Here is a 19,363-nt window from a genome sequence, read left to right on the forward strand (position 1 = left end):
TTACTTTCATTGATAAATCGTTCTTGATCAAATAGGTACACATACCTATATGGCTATGACGTACTAATTATATTTACTTATTCTAACCGCAGTTATATCTGCAGTATGAACTATTTACGAGAAGAAATATACGAATCTTCAAAATATTTTAGGAATTCATCGCCAAGGTAGAATAGATTATTACTGGGCCCTGGATAAAGAAATACCGCTTTATGGAATTTGACGAATTTTAGGTGCACAGACATACTGAATCGCTTAAATAATTTTATTGTTTGATTATCAGATTATTCGAATCACAATTATTATAAACCATCAAATAGATCAATAATGTTTTGAGTATGTATTTGGACATACTTAAAACATTGTTAATTCAATTAAACTTACCGGTATAGAATATAAGAAAGACAATGAAACAATTGTTTTCAGGCGTTGCCTAGTAGGTGAATTGGTTCAGCCGGATGGATCTCACTCACATGATAAAGGTTTTAGCTCCTTTACTTCACAAAAGTTTTTTTTTTAAACTTTTTAATCCAATACAAAATACATAGTTTGCAAAAATGTTTATACACTAGGTATGTACATCCAATACAATTTTATTTTTACATACGGATATAGCCACTGCACTGGCCCACAGGCACGTTCCGGAGTATCAGGGTATTATTTGTTTAATACATAATTGTACATTCTTTCACATCGATGGGTAGAAATTCAAAAGAAATATTAAAAAAAAAATTAAAACATACCTACATCAATAAAACGAAAAAGGATTTTCAAGAAACTAAAATTATATTCTTATATATGAAACATATTCCTCAGCTTCCTGTTTAGTCTTTTTAGAAATCCATTCATGGACTCGAGCTTTGAAAATATTGTTTTTCATTTTGTTCACCAATATGTCCTTGCTTAAAAAGTTGTAAAGCTTAGGGGCCAGAAAAGTATAATGCCTTTGTCCATAATTTGTTTTTTTCTTTGGGAGCAGAAGTATTGTCTTTTGTCTTTGCCTAGTGTCGTAAATTTGTTGGCCGTCATTATGTCTATCAGGATTTTGATGGAAATGTCTTAAAATTGTCTTTATTAAAGTTTAAATGACAGATTATGTACATTGCTAATTATAAGTTCAAAAACATTTTTAGTCTAGCATTAAGTATCTATTATAACTGCATCATTGTGTATACGATTGTAGATTTCTTTACATAAAAAAAGTCTGAAAGAAAAGAAATGTTGTTCAAACTTGGGCAGAATGGTGAATGTTACACAGTGTGTAAAGTGGCCACATAATCCAGTCAATGACAGGCCATTAGTCCTGAAAATGGCTAGATATCCATATTCCCTTCTCAAAAATGATTTCCCTCTCTGTTGCATTAAATTTACATTAAATAGATAGTTATTTTACACCTTCCGGCTCGTTTGCGACTTTCTGACAAATACCCAGACCGCATTGGCGCGCCAGCCACCATATTAACTGGTCTCGGCCCCTCTGCGAATTTCGCTTGTTCGATTAAGAATTATTAAACAAAAAAATAAAAGAAATGAACGACATAATAATGTACATAGCGAAAGTAATAGTAAAAAAGAAACATAACTTGAGTAAATAAAAAAAACAGTTATGAGAACACCTAATTTTTTAAAATCATTTCACATCAATGGAACAATTTTTCAAAATACGCTTTAATTAATACACCAATGCAGTGCTCTATGAACCACGTGGTATATGGTGATAAACACAGAAGGGAAAAGCTCAACTACTTGATTTGTAAATTTTCTTATAAAACCACTAAAGAGTTCCCAATTTGCATCATTTAAAACACAATCTTGACTATTATTTAATGATAATTTAAGTTTTCATGCGTGTAACTGAAAAACATATGTTCTACATAATTTACTAGCCAAAACATTATAATTGATGCCGTATAATTCTTTATTTTGATCCTGAACTATCTGTGGTTCAAAAATTTTAATTCGTACCTTTTTTTTTTAAAGATATCCCGATGCTAATTTTCACTTTGTCTTGTAGCCCGAATTGTTGATATTCACTTTTACTTGAATTTTTTTAAAAAGCCGGCGAATAGTTTGACCGTGTCCATTGTAATGGGAGGTGCCATGTATCGTAGTGTTCCGAGATCCGAGTACTCCTGTGTTAGATAACAAATCTCTATACATGTTTACATTGTTTTATTACCTTATCCGGAGATGTGATAAAAATGAAGTACTGAGCCAAAATATATTCTAATGTCTGGCATTTAATACACATGTAACGTGTGCTTTTATAAATATTTTTTTATTTTATTTAGTATTGCGTGTCGGCGACAGAGTTAGGTTTAGCCATGGTAAAGCTTAAATACGGTGATATAATAACATACAACATTGTAACCGATTGGTATGATAATGTAAGCATTACAATTGATGTTCGCCATACACAAAAATTCACTTCTGTGAAGCTATATAAGATAAGATATTTGTGAATGAATAATTCCAGAAAACCATTTTTTATCAACTAGTGGTAAAATAATTGAGTGGTTTTCCGGAGTACACGATTTAGAAAAACTGAGATGCTGATGTTTTCGGGTGCAGTAAGGTCAATTCTATGTTCTGCTAAAAACATTCAGGGGTGATATTCTGGATCTTCATTACCCCCTAGAGAGTGTTTAATTTGAATATTTTAATGTTTTCAATGCGACGACCATAGAATTAAGAATAGTCCAGAAACCGCCCACGCGCATCAAACAGAAGGCGACTAATACCCGTATGCAGAGACAAACCTTAAGGTGAGGAAAGTACATTCTATTGTCTTCACCTTCGGGTTATTCTCTGCATTTGAAATTAGAATGTGCTTTCCCCACCTTAAGTTTTGTCTCTGCATACGGGTAGTAACTACTCTTAAAGGAGTAGTTTTATGTTTTGAGTTTTGACCCATAAGTTTCTTTGTAAACGTCGCTCTGTACACAACTCCCAATTCGAGTTCAACTATGCCGTGTTGTGTCGTTTTAAAGTGTAGAAATACTGCTGGGATCAAAAAGAAACAGGATGGGATCACATTTCATGTGTAGGTAACAAATGCACGAGTAAGTAGCAAATGCATCACTTAAAAATGTAAATATTTTTCCATCTGTCAGATTGTCAAATAAAACAAAATGGACATTTTGTTAGTGTTGCCAGGGTAATCAATTTTTTTACGCTACTTTTCTCATCATATATTATTTAACTTGACATAAAAATATTAGCTTTTTGTAAAATATTTTTTTTTACATTTTTTTAGTTCAAAGTTCATTCATTCAATTACTTTTATTAAATGACCCTTTCCTTATCTACTCTATTGCGTCAATCAATGTTTCCGCGTGTCCAATAAAATTTTAGAGAACAATAAAAAATATCAATATTATGTATCTTTTTTGGGTGATACCGTGTATGTTGGATTTGATCCGACGTTTCGGCTACCATTGAAGGAGCCATCTTCAAGGAAAACTGTGTGTTTTATAGAGAAATGTATGTGTTTAAGTACTAGTAATTTGTACCGTGTCACAGTCAGCAGTAGGCACATTTCTAGTTTTGTAGGAAAGAATAATTATGTTTATGTACTAGTAATTTGTACTGTGTCGCAGCCGGCAGTAGGCATATTTCTATTCTTTATTGTTTATAACCACTTACCGACTTTTCTGTGTCTACCGGTTTCGAGACGTACGCGTTTCTTCGTCAGGACACCAATTAAACCAACATGAAAACCTTCACCATAGTTGTTGCACAAAAATATAAAACCAACACGACATACATTTTAATAAGCAAACCTTACATGCACTGATTAGGTTATGAAAATATTTTGTGTTGTGGGATAAATAGTTGAAAAAAGAGGGAAGGGATGAAGGGAGGGGCGTGAATTTAATAAAATGAGGTGAAGGTGTTTAGTGGGTTATTAAAGTAATTTATGTTGCGGGACAAATACTTGAAAAAAGAGGGAAGGGATGAAGGGAAGGGCGTGAGTTTAATTAAGTGAGGTGAAGGTGTGTGGGTTTTGCATGCTGGTTTAATTGGTGTCTTGACGAAGAGATGGGTACGTCTCGAAACCGTTAAACATAGAAAATTCAATAAGTGATTAAATACAAATATTTTATTGTATTTAGTAAAACACATATGTACTTTAATTTTATAAATTTATTTATTTAAAAATATCTATAATAAAAAACATGTTTTAATACAGAATGTCACCTCACGCATTCAAAGTTTGAATTATCATTCAATATTAGATCTAGCTGTTTTCTGTAAAATGCATATTTTAGGTTGTGTTTTGTCGGCCTCCTATGCACGAGGTCTTGAGTTCGATTCCCGACATGTTTGATATGAAATATTTACATAAAAAGGGTGTTTCACACTATAATATTTCATAGTCCCTAGACTGGTACTTGAAGCGTAAGACTGATCATCTAACCTTCGTGTGACAAAAAATGGTCAAGATACGCTGCGATTGCTCCACCAATGCAGTGCCCTATGCACCATTAGGTGCGGAAAGGGAATGATAATGATTTCAGCTAGACTTTAAAAAACACAAAAATTCCAGTAACACATAATGACATTATTTCTAAAGTTATTATAACAAATTTATTGAGTGATTTTTAAAATTAAGTACCCTAATATCCGTATATATAAAAGAATATGTTCAATACACAATGAGACAAAAATACATCAGTTTTACTGGGGCTGGCTGTTTTCTGTGCCATTGTAGTTGAGTGTGATATTCGGTTATGTGATCAAAGCTATAACGTATACAACATTCTGCAATCGGCCAATGCCTACCCGATACTATGCAAAAAAATACCTCCATATCGGACTAATTTTGCTTAGCAAAAAGCGACAAAATCGACGTTTCGCTGTCCCGTTCCCGCGCCCCAAAACTGAACCGATTTGGTTATATTTTTCAAGAAAGAGTATCAAAATAAAATTTCCTGTGTGGGTATTTTTTCAGTTTTTCAAAATTATTTATCATATTTGAATACCATATGTTCGAAGACAGCAGATAAAGCAGGGCGCTTTCTTGGGTTTTTTTATGGTCCTACCTAAATTTATGAGAAAAGCAAACTGATCGAGACAAAATGGTAAATGTTTATATCATTAAAAAAATAATTACTGATCTGATGCAGTAATCCAAGGATAAATATTGGGAATACGTTTGGTTGCGCCACATGTATTATGTTATAGTATATGTTACACATTTACTAGGTTGCTGTGTTAAATTCATTGCTACCTACTGAGCCATGGTGAAAATGTTGTAAATATCCTTCAGTGGGTACAATTTTTTTTCTCTACGGCAAATTCGCCTTGTATAGTGGTTGATACATTCGTTTACGTCTACTATGCCCGAGGTCCCGAATTCGATTCCTGGCAGGGTCGAGGTGAAACATTTGTTTTAAAGGGGATTTTACACTGCAACATTTCATTGTCCCTGGATTTGAAGCCCAAATGATGGACACTGTAACGCAGTCCGAAATGTTGCGTCAGCAAGAAGGAGAAACAATTCACGACACGTCAACCCAGAAAAACATCTCAATGAGGATGTTCAGCGCCACAGGAAATTGGATATAAATAAAGTGGATAGAATAATAACGTGCGTTAAAAATTCGAACATCAAATTGTACGGCGAAGTTACTAAACATCACATGAAAACGGTTTTGCACGACGTCACCAGTTCTTCCGAATCAACCAATGGTAGAGTGTTGTGATAGTGACGTCACTCGCAGAGTAATTTCAAAATTACAAAAGCTTAAAAAATCAATGCGCTGATAATACGATACATGTTTTTTTTAAATATTTTGGTCTAGTTTGATAGTCTATAAACAAATAAAACAGGTTTTTAAAAACACCGAACTCCTCGTTATTATACTGTTGTTAAATAAAATTAAAACTATCATTGGTCCCCTTTCGGCAACCAGTGCTGTATAAAGTGCATAGGGCTCTGCATTTGTAAACCAAATGCAGCATATTTGGATCATATGTTATATGATGTAAGGTGGAACAGTGAAATTTTGTAGTTTAAACAACCTTTAAAATTAATGTTTACCAGGAATCGAACCTAGGACCTCAAGAGTGGTAGGCGAACAAACATAAAGGGTAAAAGTCAATAAACAACGTACGTACTCGTCCAAATACCGTTTTTACTATGTCAATTTATTATTGTGTATCTCTAGTGTCCTGTTATGTGTTGACAGGATGTTGATCATGAATATGACCTTTATTGGGGCACTCGGTGTGTTGTGTTCAAATCACGCACACGCAATATCTTATACAAAGCATGGTTGCCGACATTTTGTTGAGCTTTTAGTTCGAAAGCTGAATTGGTAAAATACCTAGCGTAAACACCGCTAATGATATCTACTTGAAACTTCTGATTTTCGCTTATCGGATATTGATCAAAACGATTGAAAGCGACTATCGGTGTCAAATACTCCTAAAGATGACAGTTATTCAATGAAAAACATCACGATAAAATGGATGGGCAGGTTGATACTCTGGAAGCTTTTAAGAGATTAATCAACGCCGCCATATATTTTAATATGCACATATATTATAAGATAGGTATGCACATACATACCCACAAAACATCAGCGTTATTTTTGACAAGGATGTCTAATTGTTTATCAAATTTGCTACCAGGGGTGCTATTCTGAACCACTCTCGCGGCACGACAAAATAGTTTTTATACAGTCTCAGTAATACAGATGAAGATATCCATTTGTAATCGCGGCCCTGGTAGGGGTCTAGTTTCCTTGTTTTAGGCTCGGAAAGGTTCAGATTACAAGTTTTTTGGTACCTTTTCTATATCAATATAAACAAATTGTTAATTGGAGTAATTTTTTAATTTATTTTCAGAAGAAAGGAAGATCATCCCGAAAATGACGTTAACGCGTCTAATATTTGTTTTATTGTGCTTGGCTAGCACATTAGGCAGTGTTTTAAAAGCTAATAGGGTAAGTTTATAATATATATATATTTTTTTTTATATGAAAAAAAAAATATAAATATAACATTCTGTCTTAACGAATCTTATAAACCACGCTTCTTTTACATGCATACATCTCATTATTCCTACTTTTCACAGGTACATCTTCAATCATATCTTGGATTTAATTCTGCTATGTCTTTCTCTTTTTTTGCATTTATGTGCATTTGCATTATATATTTTTTTACGTTTTTTTGCTGTCCGTTCCTTTTTCAAATCAATGCTAAACCACATAATTATTTTTTTCGATTTTTAGTTATACATAATACATACTTGTGTCAGCCTTGCATTGTATACGGATCCTGACATTTTTGCACCTGTCGTAGATAGTTTTATATTACATTTGGCTGAAAGATCGCATTTTGATATTAAGCCTCTTTTTATCATCGTTTACGTTTTGTCCTCACATGTTCCTCGCTTCGAGAAAAGGTCTGCAGTGGAAATAATAGTGGAGAACTGTTTCATCTTGCGCATCTTGGGAATGACGATGTCATTTATTAGAAAATTAATTTTGTTTATTATTTTGATTTTAGCCAAATGTAATTCGAATGCCACGCAGTATAGATCTCAGCGCGGCACATAGTCTGATCAATGAGCCAAAGCTGGATGGGGAAGTTGTTCCTACTGGATATAAATTGGATCTCCAACCATATATTGGAGATGGTATCTTTAAGGGGACTGTCCTCATTAACATTACATGGACTAAAGACAGTGACGAGATCTCCCTTCACGCTCATCAGGACTTGCAGATCCTTTTCACAGAAGTCCGGGCTAAGCTGAATGATCCGAAGTATGCTAAATTTTCATTATTCATTTAAAAACACAACTTTTACATTTTCTGTGTCCGGGCAAAAGAAGACTATGGTTCTAATTGTGAAATAAAACCAGAACCCTAAATTAGCGATTTTCACTGGCTTTCGATGGCTACTCTTGGATAAAAATCCGGAATAAAGAAATCTAGTGAAAATAAGTCCTTCTCGTATTGTAGTGGTTGGCACATTCGCCTACCGCGCTTGAGGTCCTAGGTTCGATTCCTGGCACCCTGCGTGAAATATTGATTTAAAAAATACTGTAATATTACATTGGACTGGACTGGTACTTAATGAATAAAACTGATTACTTTACCTTCCATGATCAAAAATGATCAATAAGCTGCAGTTAGAGAAGGCATGCAGTGCCCAGTGCACCACCGAGTATGGACAGGGAAATTAGCATGTCTTCCATAGGTATTAAAATCTCTCACATGATTTTTTTTGTACCTCAAGGATTTGTTTTATAATATGTTAGCCTATAATTGTTATTATAGGGTTTAAAAAAGTGCATTTCAGCTTTTTATAGTTTACGATCAATACCATCAATGAAATTTTAAAAATATTTTTAAATCAAAATATATTTCTTACTCTTCTCTCTGTTTTTTTTTATATTTACTTTAGTATTTCATTGCCTTATTATGTGGTAACTGATAACAGTTGGCGGCTTCCGTGGCGTAGTAGTTAAGATGCCTGACTCACGCCCATAAAGTTTCGGGATCAATTCCCGGCGAGACAAACATTTGAAGGTGACGAAAATTATAATAAATATGTTTCTTTCAATTTTGCAGCATTCCTAATGAGAACATGACTTCTCTTACTGTAACTCGTGCGGATAGGAATCCAAAACGACCAATATATGTAATACATTTATCAAAAGAAATCGTCAAGGGGACAGTGGGAGATATTGAAATGTCCTTTGAGGGCAAACTAGAAACGGAAAAGTCTGAGGCCTTCTTCAGAGCACCGTCAGTTGCAGACGATAAACTTAGCAGGTCAGTTAACTTAGTCTAGTGTCAGAGTTTGTATTTTAAGATGGTGTTTTATTAACAATATATTTTTAAATGTTTTTATAAAATTACGATAGTAACATGTAACCAATGAAGAAAACTCTGAATTGTAAAAGAATGTTTACATTTTTACGTAGAAAATTTATATTTTATTAATCATTTTAGCATGGATGCTAACAAATTAATCAACGTCTGTAGCTCAATCAGAAATAACTATCGACGTGCTTAAAAATACGCTAAGCATTTGAGCAATCACAATGAACAATAATGAACATGCTTAAGTTATCGCAGTCATAAGTCAACGCGTGTGTAATCTCTAAGTCAACGCTCTTGTCGATTTGTTTTTTGTTTTCCTCGTAAATAAATACAGTTCATTGGTGAAAAATCGGCATTTACTATAAAAAATAATACAATATATTGCATTTGCAAAATGATAAGGAGTATCTAATACAAAAAAGTGAAAATGAAATTAAAATTTATATGGCGACTGCTTTTCTTGACATTTGGCTTGCCAAACGCCGGGTAAGTGCAATAAACAGCGTGATAAATAATAAATAAATAAATAGAAATAGCAGTTTTAGAATATTGTAAATATTTTGACATTGTTCACGGATGTTGCATTGTGATCGCGAATACGATAAACAACCATGGTGAGAAATTGTTATCACGTTTTGATGGAAAGACAAGCTTTTTACGAATAGATATGGTGTGATAATAATATACGAGTATGTCTGCCTCATGGTTTAGTTGTTAGCGCATTTGTCTAGCATACGTTTGTCTCGAGTTTGATTCCCGACATAATTGACATAAAATATTTATTTAAAATGTCTTTTTTACACTGAAATGTTTTATTGTCCCTGGACTGAAGCGTTAGACTAGTACTTTTTCCTTCATTTAATGGGAAAAAATATCGAGTTATGCTGCCATTGATATATAAATCCAGTTCCCTATGCACTATTAGGTGCGAAAAGAGGAATGATGATGATGTTGTATTAACTGGATCATGGTTCCGTGGTAGTCCTGGACTCATCACAATACGATTTATTTTTACTAGCGTACAAAGTTACTTATGACATTATTATGAAATTTTTGGATATATTAAAACATTTATTTGGATCATAAAATTAAATTTTGTAAGCATGTCTTTTAAACTAACTATAATTAAAAGATATTCTTGGTACCTACACCATATCCGTTCTGTCGCATAATGTTACTTTTTACAAACGCCAATAAATAAATTATTTTAATCTCTTTGTATCATACGCTTATTTGGGTTTTTTAAATAAATTATACAGATGTAAACACTTAATTAAATTATAGATCCACTGTTGCACTTCAACTAAGACCTAATTACGCTAGAAGAGTATTCCCGTGTTTCGATGAGCCTGCATATAAAACACCATTTGATATTAGCATTTTAAGACCAGCGCATATGACAACCTTATCCAATATGCCCCGCGCTCGCTGTACCGATGAAACGTAAGTTAACTAGATATTTGACTTACATGTCTTTCATTTTGTTAGTTGTTAAATTTATTGTTTCGTAACAATTGATTGATGATCTCAGCAACTTGATCCAGTAATTGTGAAAATTTATGAATGTTTTAGACATGAAGATTCCGTTTATGTGTGGGACCACTTTGAAAGAACGCCGCCAATACCTACATTTTCTGTAGGATTAGTTATGGCAGATGTTGAAGCAGTTAATTCCACAAAGATTACCATGTTTGGCCAGGAAATTAGTAAGTCTAAATAAGTAAATAATATTAAATTAGTTTCGAGGTGTTTTTTTTAATTTTCAATTTTTTTTATATCCAAAATAATACCTTAAAACTAACATACATGTAGCATGTTTTGTTCCCGCAAAGCTGAAGCTTGCCTGTGGCTTATATTTTTTTGTTTTTTTTTTTGTTTTATAAAATGATTATAATATATATTATCATTTTATTTACAAAGTTACAAATACTTATCATTTTATTTTATAATAAACTAAGAAACACTTTGTTAACAACATATTACATACTAGAACACTAATTGAATTGTGCCCACGTAGAAGGCCATATTATACCATACAAAAGACAAAAAATCAGTTTTATTTCAACGTAAAATTATATATGGCAACAAGGTACTATCGACAATCATTGAATTTTGAGGAATAAGCATTGTTTTTATTAAAAATTAAATTGAAAGAGTTTTTGTTGGATTACTATAATAAAAAAAAAAACACATGTACCTTTCTATAAGGGCATAATTCAATTGTCTTTTAATAAGGTTTTAATATGTATATATTTTTTTTAATGTTTATAAATTGTGTATTATATAATATTACAGTCTTGAAGGTTCTACCCACTGTGTTAAAACTACAAATAACATTGTAATAAATAATTATCTTTCATTTTATTCATACAAATAATATAAACACTAGTGTAATCTAGATCCTCAACACAAAGACAATTTAAACAAATATAAACTGAGACCACTTCCGGACGAAGGGATTTTGAATAATAGCAATTAAAATCTATAACCTACTACCACTGTCCATTAAAAGGATCAGTAATGAGAAAATGTTCCAAAAGGCTTTAAAAACGTGGATAGTGGAGGTGGGTAGAAGTAAAATGGATTGTCTCATTCGCCCAAACAAATTCTCATTCAAAATAAACATACCCATTTTACAAAATGAATGTTTTGTTTTGGGCTTACTTGACAGAGCATCAAATTTTTCTCTTACAGACATAACAGTTTACGCCAGAACTGAATTTATTCCTGCCTTAGAGGGAGTTATTGAAAAGATAGAACGTACATTTACTGAAATATCAGAGTTCTGGCAGCTGCCCTTACCCATGAGCAAACTAGACCTTGTAGCTTTGCCAAACTACCAAGGAGTTAAGCCTGCTGATAACTGGGGTCTTATCATCTTTAAGTAAGTACATACATTGCAGTACCCATCATTGTGCCTTTTAGGTATGCTATCACTAGTTTGCGGGACAGAAGGAGCATTGCCCTGCTGATGGTGGCCTTTAAACTTCTGAACGATTACATTTATAATCCCAACACTTTGGAGTGCATAAAATTATGAACAAGGAGCAGTTCCTTAAGAACTGGGCAACACAGATGATTTATTGTTCTCAAATGCAGGATCAATTACCGTTAATGATGCCTGTGAGAAGGATTATCGATCTGTTGAACAACCTACCAAGAGAGATGGATATTTTCCATGCCTGGATTAACAGCTGTACCTTTGATTGTTCCATAATGTTCTTTTTAGCATGTTTTTTTTAAATACTTAAATTTACCTACATTGTGATTAGCAGGTGTGCTTTAATGTGCATATAAATAAATATGTAGTCAATAACACAACATGCACATCGTGGTTTATTACTAAAAGGGCCTTAATTATAAACCTGGTATAAATTTACGTCTAAGCATAGTGGTAAAATAAGGATAGGAATACCACCCTTATTCTACAACTATAATTATTTTACCACTTATTTTACCACTATGCCTTGGCGTAACTTTATAGCAAGTTTATAAGTAAGGCCCAAAGTGTATATTTTTGCAAAATAATATTTTTATAATTTCAATGTGCAGCTACATAATGATAAAAAAAAAGAAGTTGAGCACTTAGAATGTGCGCACATAAACAAACATACATATTTTTTTAGTTATTTTCAAACAGCAATATTAATAATCATGAAGACTAAATTAACATTAAATGAATTTATTAGATAAATCTTACCCACATCAATAAATGTTTCAGCACTTGAATGGTGAATGTTGTGCAACGTTTAAAGTAGCCACATTAACCAGTTAATGATAAGTCATAAGCCCTGTAAATGCCTAAACTTATTCATTCCCCACTCAAAAATGTTCTCCATCTCTGTTTCAATAATATGTTAATCAAATTAATATTATTTATTTGACATTTCATTACTTAAGTGAATGGAGGAATTGAAACTAATTGCTCTTGTCTTTCACTATTCAAAAGATCATAACACGTTAAGTTCTCATTTTTCTTTTTTCTGGAAAGTAAAATTAATATTACTACCAATGTACTTAAATAAGTAGTGGCAGGTTATTGAACTGAATTTATTGTCTTATTTTAGGGAAAGTGAATTAGCTGCCAGAGGTTACCTTCAGATTGCTCAAGAATTAAATTATCAATGGTTAGGGGGTCTGGTTACTCCAGCCTGGTGGAGTGATGCTCATATTAACAAGGCTCTAGTTGGATATTTGTCTGCAGCTACAGTTATAAAGGTTTTGTAATCATATTTTGTCATTTTATTGATCTGATTTATTTTATGAGTATCGAACTGAGAACACACTTTTTTTTAAAAAAGAGAAAATAAATAGCTCACTATTAAAAAATGCAAATCAGGTTTTGGTAAAACCGGGTCCGAACCTTGGACCTCTGATTAGTGGCGTCTTTGATACCAAGTTTCTATTAAAGCTCAGATTTTAAGGATAAGTATAATATGTGTAAATGTTAAGTAGGTACCCATAGTAAATAACCCAGTATGGACCATGTTTGTAGGAATCTTTGAGCATTTTTATATAGGTTCCTAGTTTTTTATCTTCATAATGTGTTGATATAATGCGAATTAAAATACATATTAGGCACTGGTGAATAGCAATGATTTCTTAGTGAGGCTCAGCCTCACTTGCTTTTTATGCTCCTTCGTCCCTACCTCTGACCTAGCCGTGGAATCACTAAAATAATACACATATCAAACATCTAATATAATAAATAATTCAGTTGCATAATAAATAAAAATGAGTATCTTATTCCTGTTATTTAAAATAGAATTAATTTATTCATTATTTGTGAATTACAAATTATTTTCATAATCAATTAAAATATATTTTGAAAATTTTGCACTGATCCTCAAAAAAGAAATACGTAATATTATGCATTTGTCCTGGAAGTTGAATTAATGCAATTTTTTTATTGTATAAATATTATTTATATTTATCAGATTTAGGTGTGTCAACTTAGTAAGTTTTTGTGAAACAAGATATTGAAGTTACCAAAACTAATGAAATCAATATATTTTTGGTTTGGTATTGCGCAGGAACTGCTATTTTATCAACAATAAGTTTTGTTGTATTTTGTTTAAAACAATATATCTTTTCAATTCATTACATTAACTAACTTTACTGAGATGTAAGATGCATAACTGCAATCTTTATTTGTTTGTACTTTTTTATTTACTAACAATTCTTTATAGCAAAAGAAGCCTTCAGGGTTTGTATAAATTTACAATAATATATTATCCTATTTTCATATGGTGATTAATTTTTTTAGATTGACAATGGTTTAGAGATGGATGGAAAATGGCCAATGACAATTCTGTACTCTTTGTACTATGAGTTCAGCAAACGCTACCCACACTCCAGAATCACGGGAATGAAGCAAGAAACAACTTGCAGTAAGATTGAGCTTGTATTCCGTATGCTTAACTATACTCTCGGAGAGAAAACATTCTCCAAAGGGTTACAGAAGTTCATCAGTGAGAGGTAAGATAGTTAATATTCAATTATTGTAATATATATATATATATATATCGAAAAACATATTTGTGTTTGTATTATTTATCAATGCATTTTCAACGAGTTGTAAATAACTGATCTTTGTAAAATGGGAATCAAGTTATTATAGAGCGCAATTTGAACCTTGATCCTCTAATCCGTTTGTCTACGACACTAGCCATGGGACCACAACCCAATTCACATATTTATTTTATATCACCCTGATCAGTATTATATATGAGGACTGTTCAAAAAGTATCCGACTTTTACTCATAAAAACAACATTTATTTAGATACAATTAAATGAAACTAATCCCCTTCAAAGTAGTCCTCTTGAGCTGCTACATACTTCTCTCAACGGTTCTGCTACTGCTGGAAGCAACGCTGGAAAGACTCTTTTGGTATGGCGCGCAGGTGGTCCGTCGCAATGTTCATGATGTCTTCCCTGGTCTGAAATCTAGTCCCTTCCAAAGGCATTTTCAGCTGGGGGGAAAGCCATCACCAGTAATCACTATTTTGAGAAAGTTGGGATCAGAGCAATGTCTTTACTTAACCATATTTTTTCAGATATCGACATTTTTCATATTAGTGAAAAAAGGTTCAGAGAGGAGAGCATCCCTTTTCTACAATTGCTGGGTATTTTTATTTTACCATCTTTGTATATTAAATAAAATAAATAATTTGAAATTGAAATCATTGATCACAGTCTCCAGCATGTCTTGTGCGATCTTCACACAAAGTTGCTTCTGCTCAATTGTCAGCAACTTTGGCACAAATTTTGCTGAGACCCTTCTAAGGGCCAAATCTTCAATTAAAATTAAATGAATGAATTCAACACTTATGTTCACTTCATCATCAAGTTTTCTGATCTTTATTTGTCGATCCTACATGACCGGGGTCCTTACTTGATCAATGACAACATCAGTTTTGGATGTTGAGGGCCTACCGGATCGTGCTTCACTCTCCACTGATGAGCGGTCATCTTTAAAGCGGTTGTACTACTCTTTTATCTGTGTGGTGCCTATTTCTTCGGCCTCGAAGACTTTTTTTAAATTTTGCGGATAGTTTCCACTTGAGAATCACCAAGCTTTAAACAAAATTTGATGCAGTAACGTTGTTTAACTTTTTCTGTCATTTGGTTAAAACTAAAATCCGACGACAATAGCGTACACATACTCAATCTTCAACGGCGTGGCAGCGACTGAGTAGAGCTGTAGTCGTGAAAAAAATTGAGCATGTCAATTAACAAAAATGTTATTTTTAAGACCCGTGACACCTTATTGCTTGCAAGTTATAATATTCGACTTGAAAAGAAAAAGAAAACTTTGAATTAAAAATCTTAACTGCATGAATATAAAGTGAAGAATAAATTTTATCACTGTTTTACTTAAATAAACTCTCGGAACCCCCCGTGATCCAAATAACAACAGAGATAGAGAACATTTTAAAGAGGAAAATATGGACGTCGAGGCCTGTGCCTTTGTGGCTGATAGCACTTTATACATGAAACCAACTGGTCCAAGAGTTTAAAAGTTGGAAAATTGGAAAAATAGATGAAAGAATTGAAGAAATATCGATAATTAAACATAGGCAAAATGGTGAATGTTACACAGTGTGTAAAGTTTCCACTTAAACCAGGTCGTCAGCCCTGTAAATGCCTAGACTTCCATATATCCCTCTCTAAAATGTTCTCTATCTCTATTATAATTTGTAAGGGTCCGATGTCTTGCAGGGTACCCGCTGGCACAGCGCGGGTTTAAACTGTGTAACTCGGTTATAAGCTTAAACTTTACCCTGTATGCGTAATCTATAAGTGTGAAAGCACTACAATTAATGATATGAATCATACACGTATAAAACATGTGAGTCGAGGTCCTGTAAATCAAAGTAATGTAAAAAAATCAGTTAGTTCTTGCATATCTAAGTATTATTAAAACCATTTAATGGCAAACAAATCAACTCAATTACAAAAAGGAAATTCAGCACTAAAATTATAGCTCACTCTATCTAAGCTTGATTCCATTTATGGATAAGTTAACTTCTTTAGCTTAACTAATTATGATGACATACCTAAAAATTAGTTTAATGCCAATCTAGAAACTATGTTAGAAGGATTGTTATAGGTTTCAGCTAAGTTAGCTCAAAAGTTTTATTTCATTTTAGAAAATATGCCAATTTTACATCGGATGACATTTGGAAAGCGCTAGATAATATTGCTCATGAAGAAAAGTCAATCTCAAAAGACATGAGTGTTGTAGATATAGGCTCATCTTGGATTACTAAAGATCGCCTTCCAGTCATATCTGTTGAACGAAATTATGAGTCGAAAACTGCCATAGTTCGTCAAGTAAGTACAGAGTTCATAATTAATAATACCTATCACGGTTTCTATTTACAACTAAAGAAGAAAAATACAAATTAATTTTAGAGACTTTTGCTTTTCTAAATCACACTGTTCTAAACTGCTAGAAAAAAAATATTAAAACTTTGATCATACATCACTATTACAATTTTCCTTGCCCAAAATGCTTCAACTTGATAGTTTTAAACTGTTCACACATTTAATACCAATAAGGTATTTACGTATCAATTATTTCACCAGAATACAAAGTTTGTTGAACAATCAAACTGAGGAAAGTTAATTAAAGATATTTATTTAAATTAAGGATTATATTTAGTTAACGGTCTATGAATCGAATGGCATTAGAAAGTGGTGTGTAATCAAAAAATTTGAACCTCTTAAAGACTATCTTGAAATGTAGTTGCAATAGAAATGTCAATTTTTACCGCAAAACTTAATGTTTTATCTGATATAAAAAGGTTCTATAAGAATTTGAGCTAGATATTAATCGATAACCAATATTTCAACAGCGAGTTTACTTGCGCGAACGTCCGCATGATGTCCCCGGACAAGACAAGCTGATCTGGTGGATTCCATTGGTGATTGTAAAGGAAGATAACCTAAACTTCTCGGACACAACTCCCCAAGTGTGGATGAAAAAGGAAAAAGAAATTAAGCTCACCAAAATGCCGCCCAATGACAAATTTATAATTGTCAATCCAGAGGAAATAGGTAAATCAAAAAATTCTACAATATTACATAATGTAAATTCAAAAATTCCACAATATTAAATAATATAAACTATTTATATAATTTAATTAAAATGTAAAGACACCGCAAAAACCACTGATATTTTTGAGACTTGAGTTTTCAAAAGAAGGGACTTACAATGAGGAAGTTCAGTGGTTATAAAAATAAAAAAAATATGTTCATTAATAGACCAAACTAAACCAAATACTTTTTCAAGCTATGATTTTTCAAAGTTTTGTAATTTTTAAATTTTTCTGACATGACATCATTGATTGTCGTCGGTGGGTTGTCCTGACATTTAAAAAGAGAGCCCTGTAGGTATATAAACATATTAAACGTGGCTTCCCGGAAACTAAAAATATGTCAAAATACGTAATTGATTGGCTATCTTAACAGCTGTTCACTAAAACTTGTGACATTTTAAAGTTGTACATTTTTATTTAAATGTACATTCATTAATTTTTTCTTACATTTTTGAGAAACTTCACTGTAGCTATGAACTTCCTCATTGTCAACGTAGATCATTTTTGTTAACTTATGTTTTAAAAAAAAACTTACTATTTTTGTCCTAGTTCATTTTGCACTTAATTTTTTCTCGGTCTTATGATTCCTGCAACTTGCATGTTGTGGACCGTTATAAAGGATTACTGGCCCAGTGGTATCTAGATTTGTCTGTTTCTACATAAGAACATATTGCTGGAAATCTGTTATTGTTCAAAAAATAAATTGATAAATAAATAACAGTATTCTGTTTTACATCACCATGTAAGTAGTATGTATAAAGCACAGTGCCCACACACTTTTGAGGTGGGTGATTTTTTTATGAAAATAGGGCTTCTTTTTAAAGATTTTTAATAAATAATGCAACACAAGAAACAAAACCCAAACGAATTTTATTTAAATTAATTTTCATCTTCCATAAGGTTTGAAAGTTGTCTGAAAAATAATAAATAAAGATAATTAGGTATGTAAATATGATTAAAACATTATTTCTCTAGAATATTATGCGCTTAGCGGGCGACCCAGATTTTAGCTATGAAAAATAGTGATGAATTTGTGTTGAATCAACTTAGACGCAATTAGATGCAGATATACAAACGAAATTCGCGTAATACATAACTATAAAAAACAATAGTTTTGAAAAAATGTTGCAACAAGAGACATCATATTATGAGATTTTTTAAAACTTTCATAATGTCACAAGTCCCAGTATAAAATTGATGTAATATTTATTGGTGTTTGGAATTACAGGACCATTCCCAGTGAATTATGATGTAAGGAACTGGAATATGCTGGCCAAGTATCTATCCTCGGATTCGCGTCTTGAAATTCCCGTGTACACCAGAGCTAAACTACTTCACGATGCTTGGAATCTTGCTTATGCAGGAGATCTCAGTTTCGGCACTGCTCTCAACATGACGCTATTCCTGAAAGAAGAAAGAAATCACCTTGTGTGGGATCCAGTATTCACAATGATTGACCACATTGGAAGACACATTGATTCTTCTGAAGTTCACAAGAAATTTGAGGTGCCTACTTTAATAATAATGACTGAATCCGGCTGCTCTACAAGTCAAGTGCCTTACCACTAAACCGCCATATATCAAGTCTTGTATCCTTTGTAGACTGGTGTTACATTATAGAGTTAATAAACACTTGTTTCATGTTACAAGGCAGTTATTATAAATCTGAACTTTTACCCAATACTCGTATCTTGATCCACATGTAGACTATTAATCTTTTGATTGTATTAAAAATTTTAATTAACTACTACCATGAAATATCACTAATTTTAAACGATGCTTAAAGCAAGAAACTTCATAGTTTATAAATAAACCACACACAAATATAGATATTATGTATTACGGTATACAATTATTTGCTTTATTGAAAATCTTAGGATAACTGAATAAATATTCATGTTTGTAAAAAAGTTTTTCTT

General features: G+C 32.5%; 1 protein-coding gene across 1 annotated transcript in view; it reads left to right on the forward strand.

Moving 5' to 3' along the window:
- Nucleotides 1-19,363, forward strand: part of LOC148273201 (aminopeptidase N) — a 33,006-nt gene that overhangs the window by 9,088 nt on the left and 4,555 nt on the right. Inside the window, exons 2-12 of the mRNA XM_088239023.1 lie at nucleotides 6,856-6,953; nucleotides 7,519-7,775; nucleotides 8,586-8,789; nucleotides 10,125-10,283; nucleotides 10,413-10,546; nucleotides 11,535-11,724; nucleotides 12,908-13,058; nucleotides 14,107-14,318; nucleotides 16,494-16,677; nucleotides 17,202-17,403; nucleotides 18,673-18,950. Coding sequence (XP_088095149.1) covers nucleotides 6,879-6,953; nucleotides 7,519-7,775; nucleotides 8,586-8,789; nucleotides 10,125-10,283; nucleotides 10,413-10,546; nucleotides 11,535-11,724; nucleotides 12,908-13,058; nucleotides 14,107-14,318; nucleotides 16,494-16,677; nucleotides 17,202-17,403; nucleotides 18,673-18,950 — 2,046 coding nt within the window. The 5' untranslated portion in view covers nucleotides 6,856-6,878. The remainder of the gene's footprint in view (nucleotides 1-6,855; nucleotides 6,954-7,518; nucleotides 7,776-8,585; nucleotides 8,790-10,124; nucleotides 10,284-10,412; nucleotides 10,547-11,534; nucleotides 11,725-12,907; nucleotides 13,059-14,106; nucleotides 14,319-16,493; nucleotides 16,678-17,201; nucleotides 17,404-18,672; nucleotides 18,951-19,363) is intronic.

This window comes from Micrasema longulum, unplaced genomic scaffold (assembly GCF_059751315.1).
Source record: "Micrasema longulum isolate JH-2025_06_02 unplaced genomic scaffold, ASM5975131v1 h1tg002041l, whole genome shotgun sequence".
NCBI classification, from domain to species: domain Eukaryota; kingdom Metazoa; phylum Arthropoda; class Insecta; order Trichoptera; family Brachycentridae; genus Micrasema; species Micrasema longulum.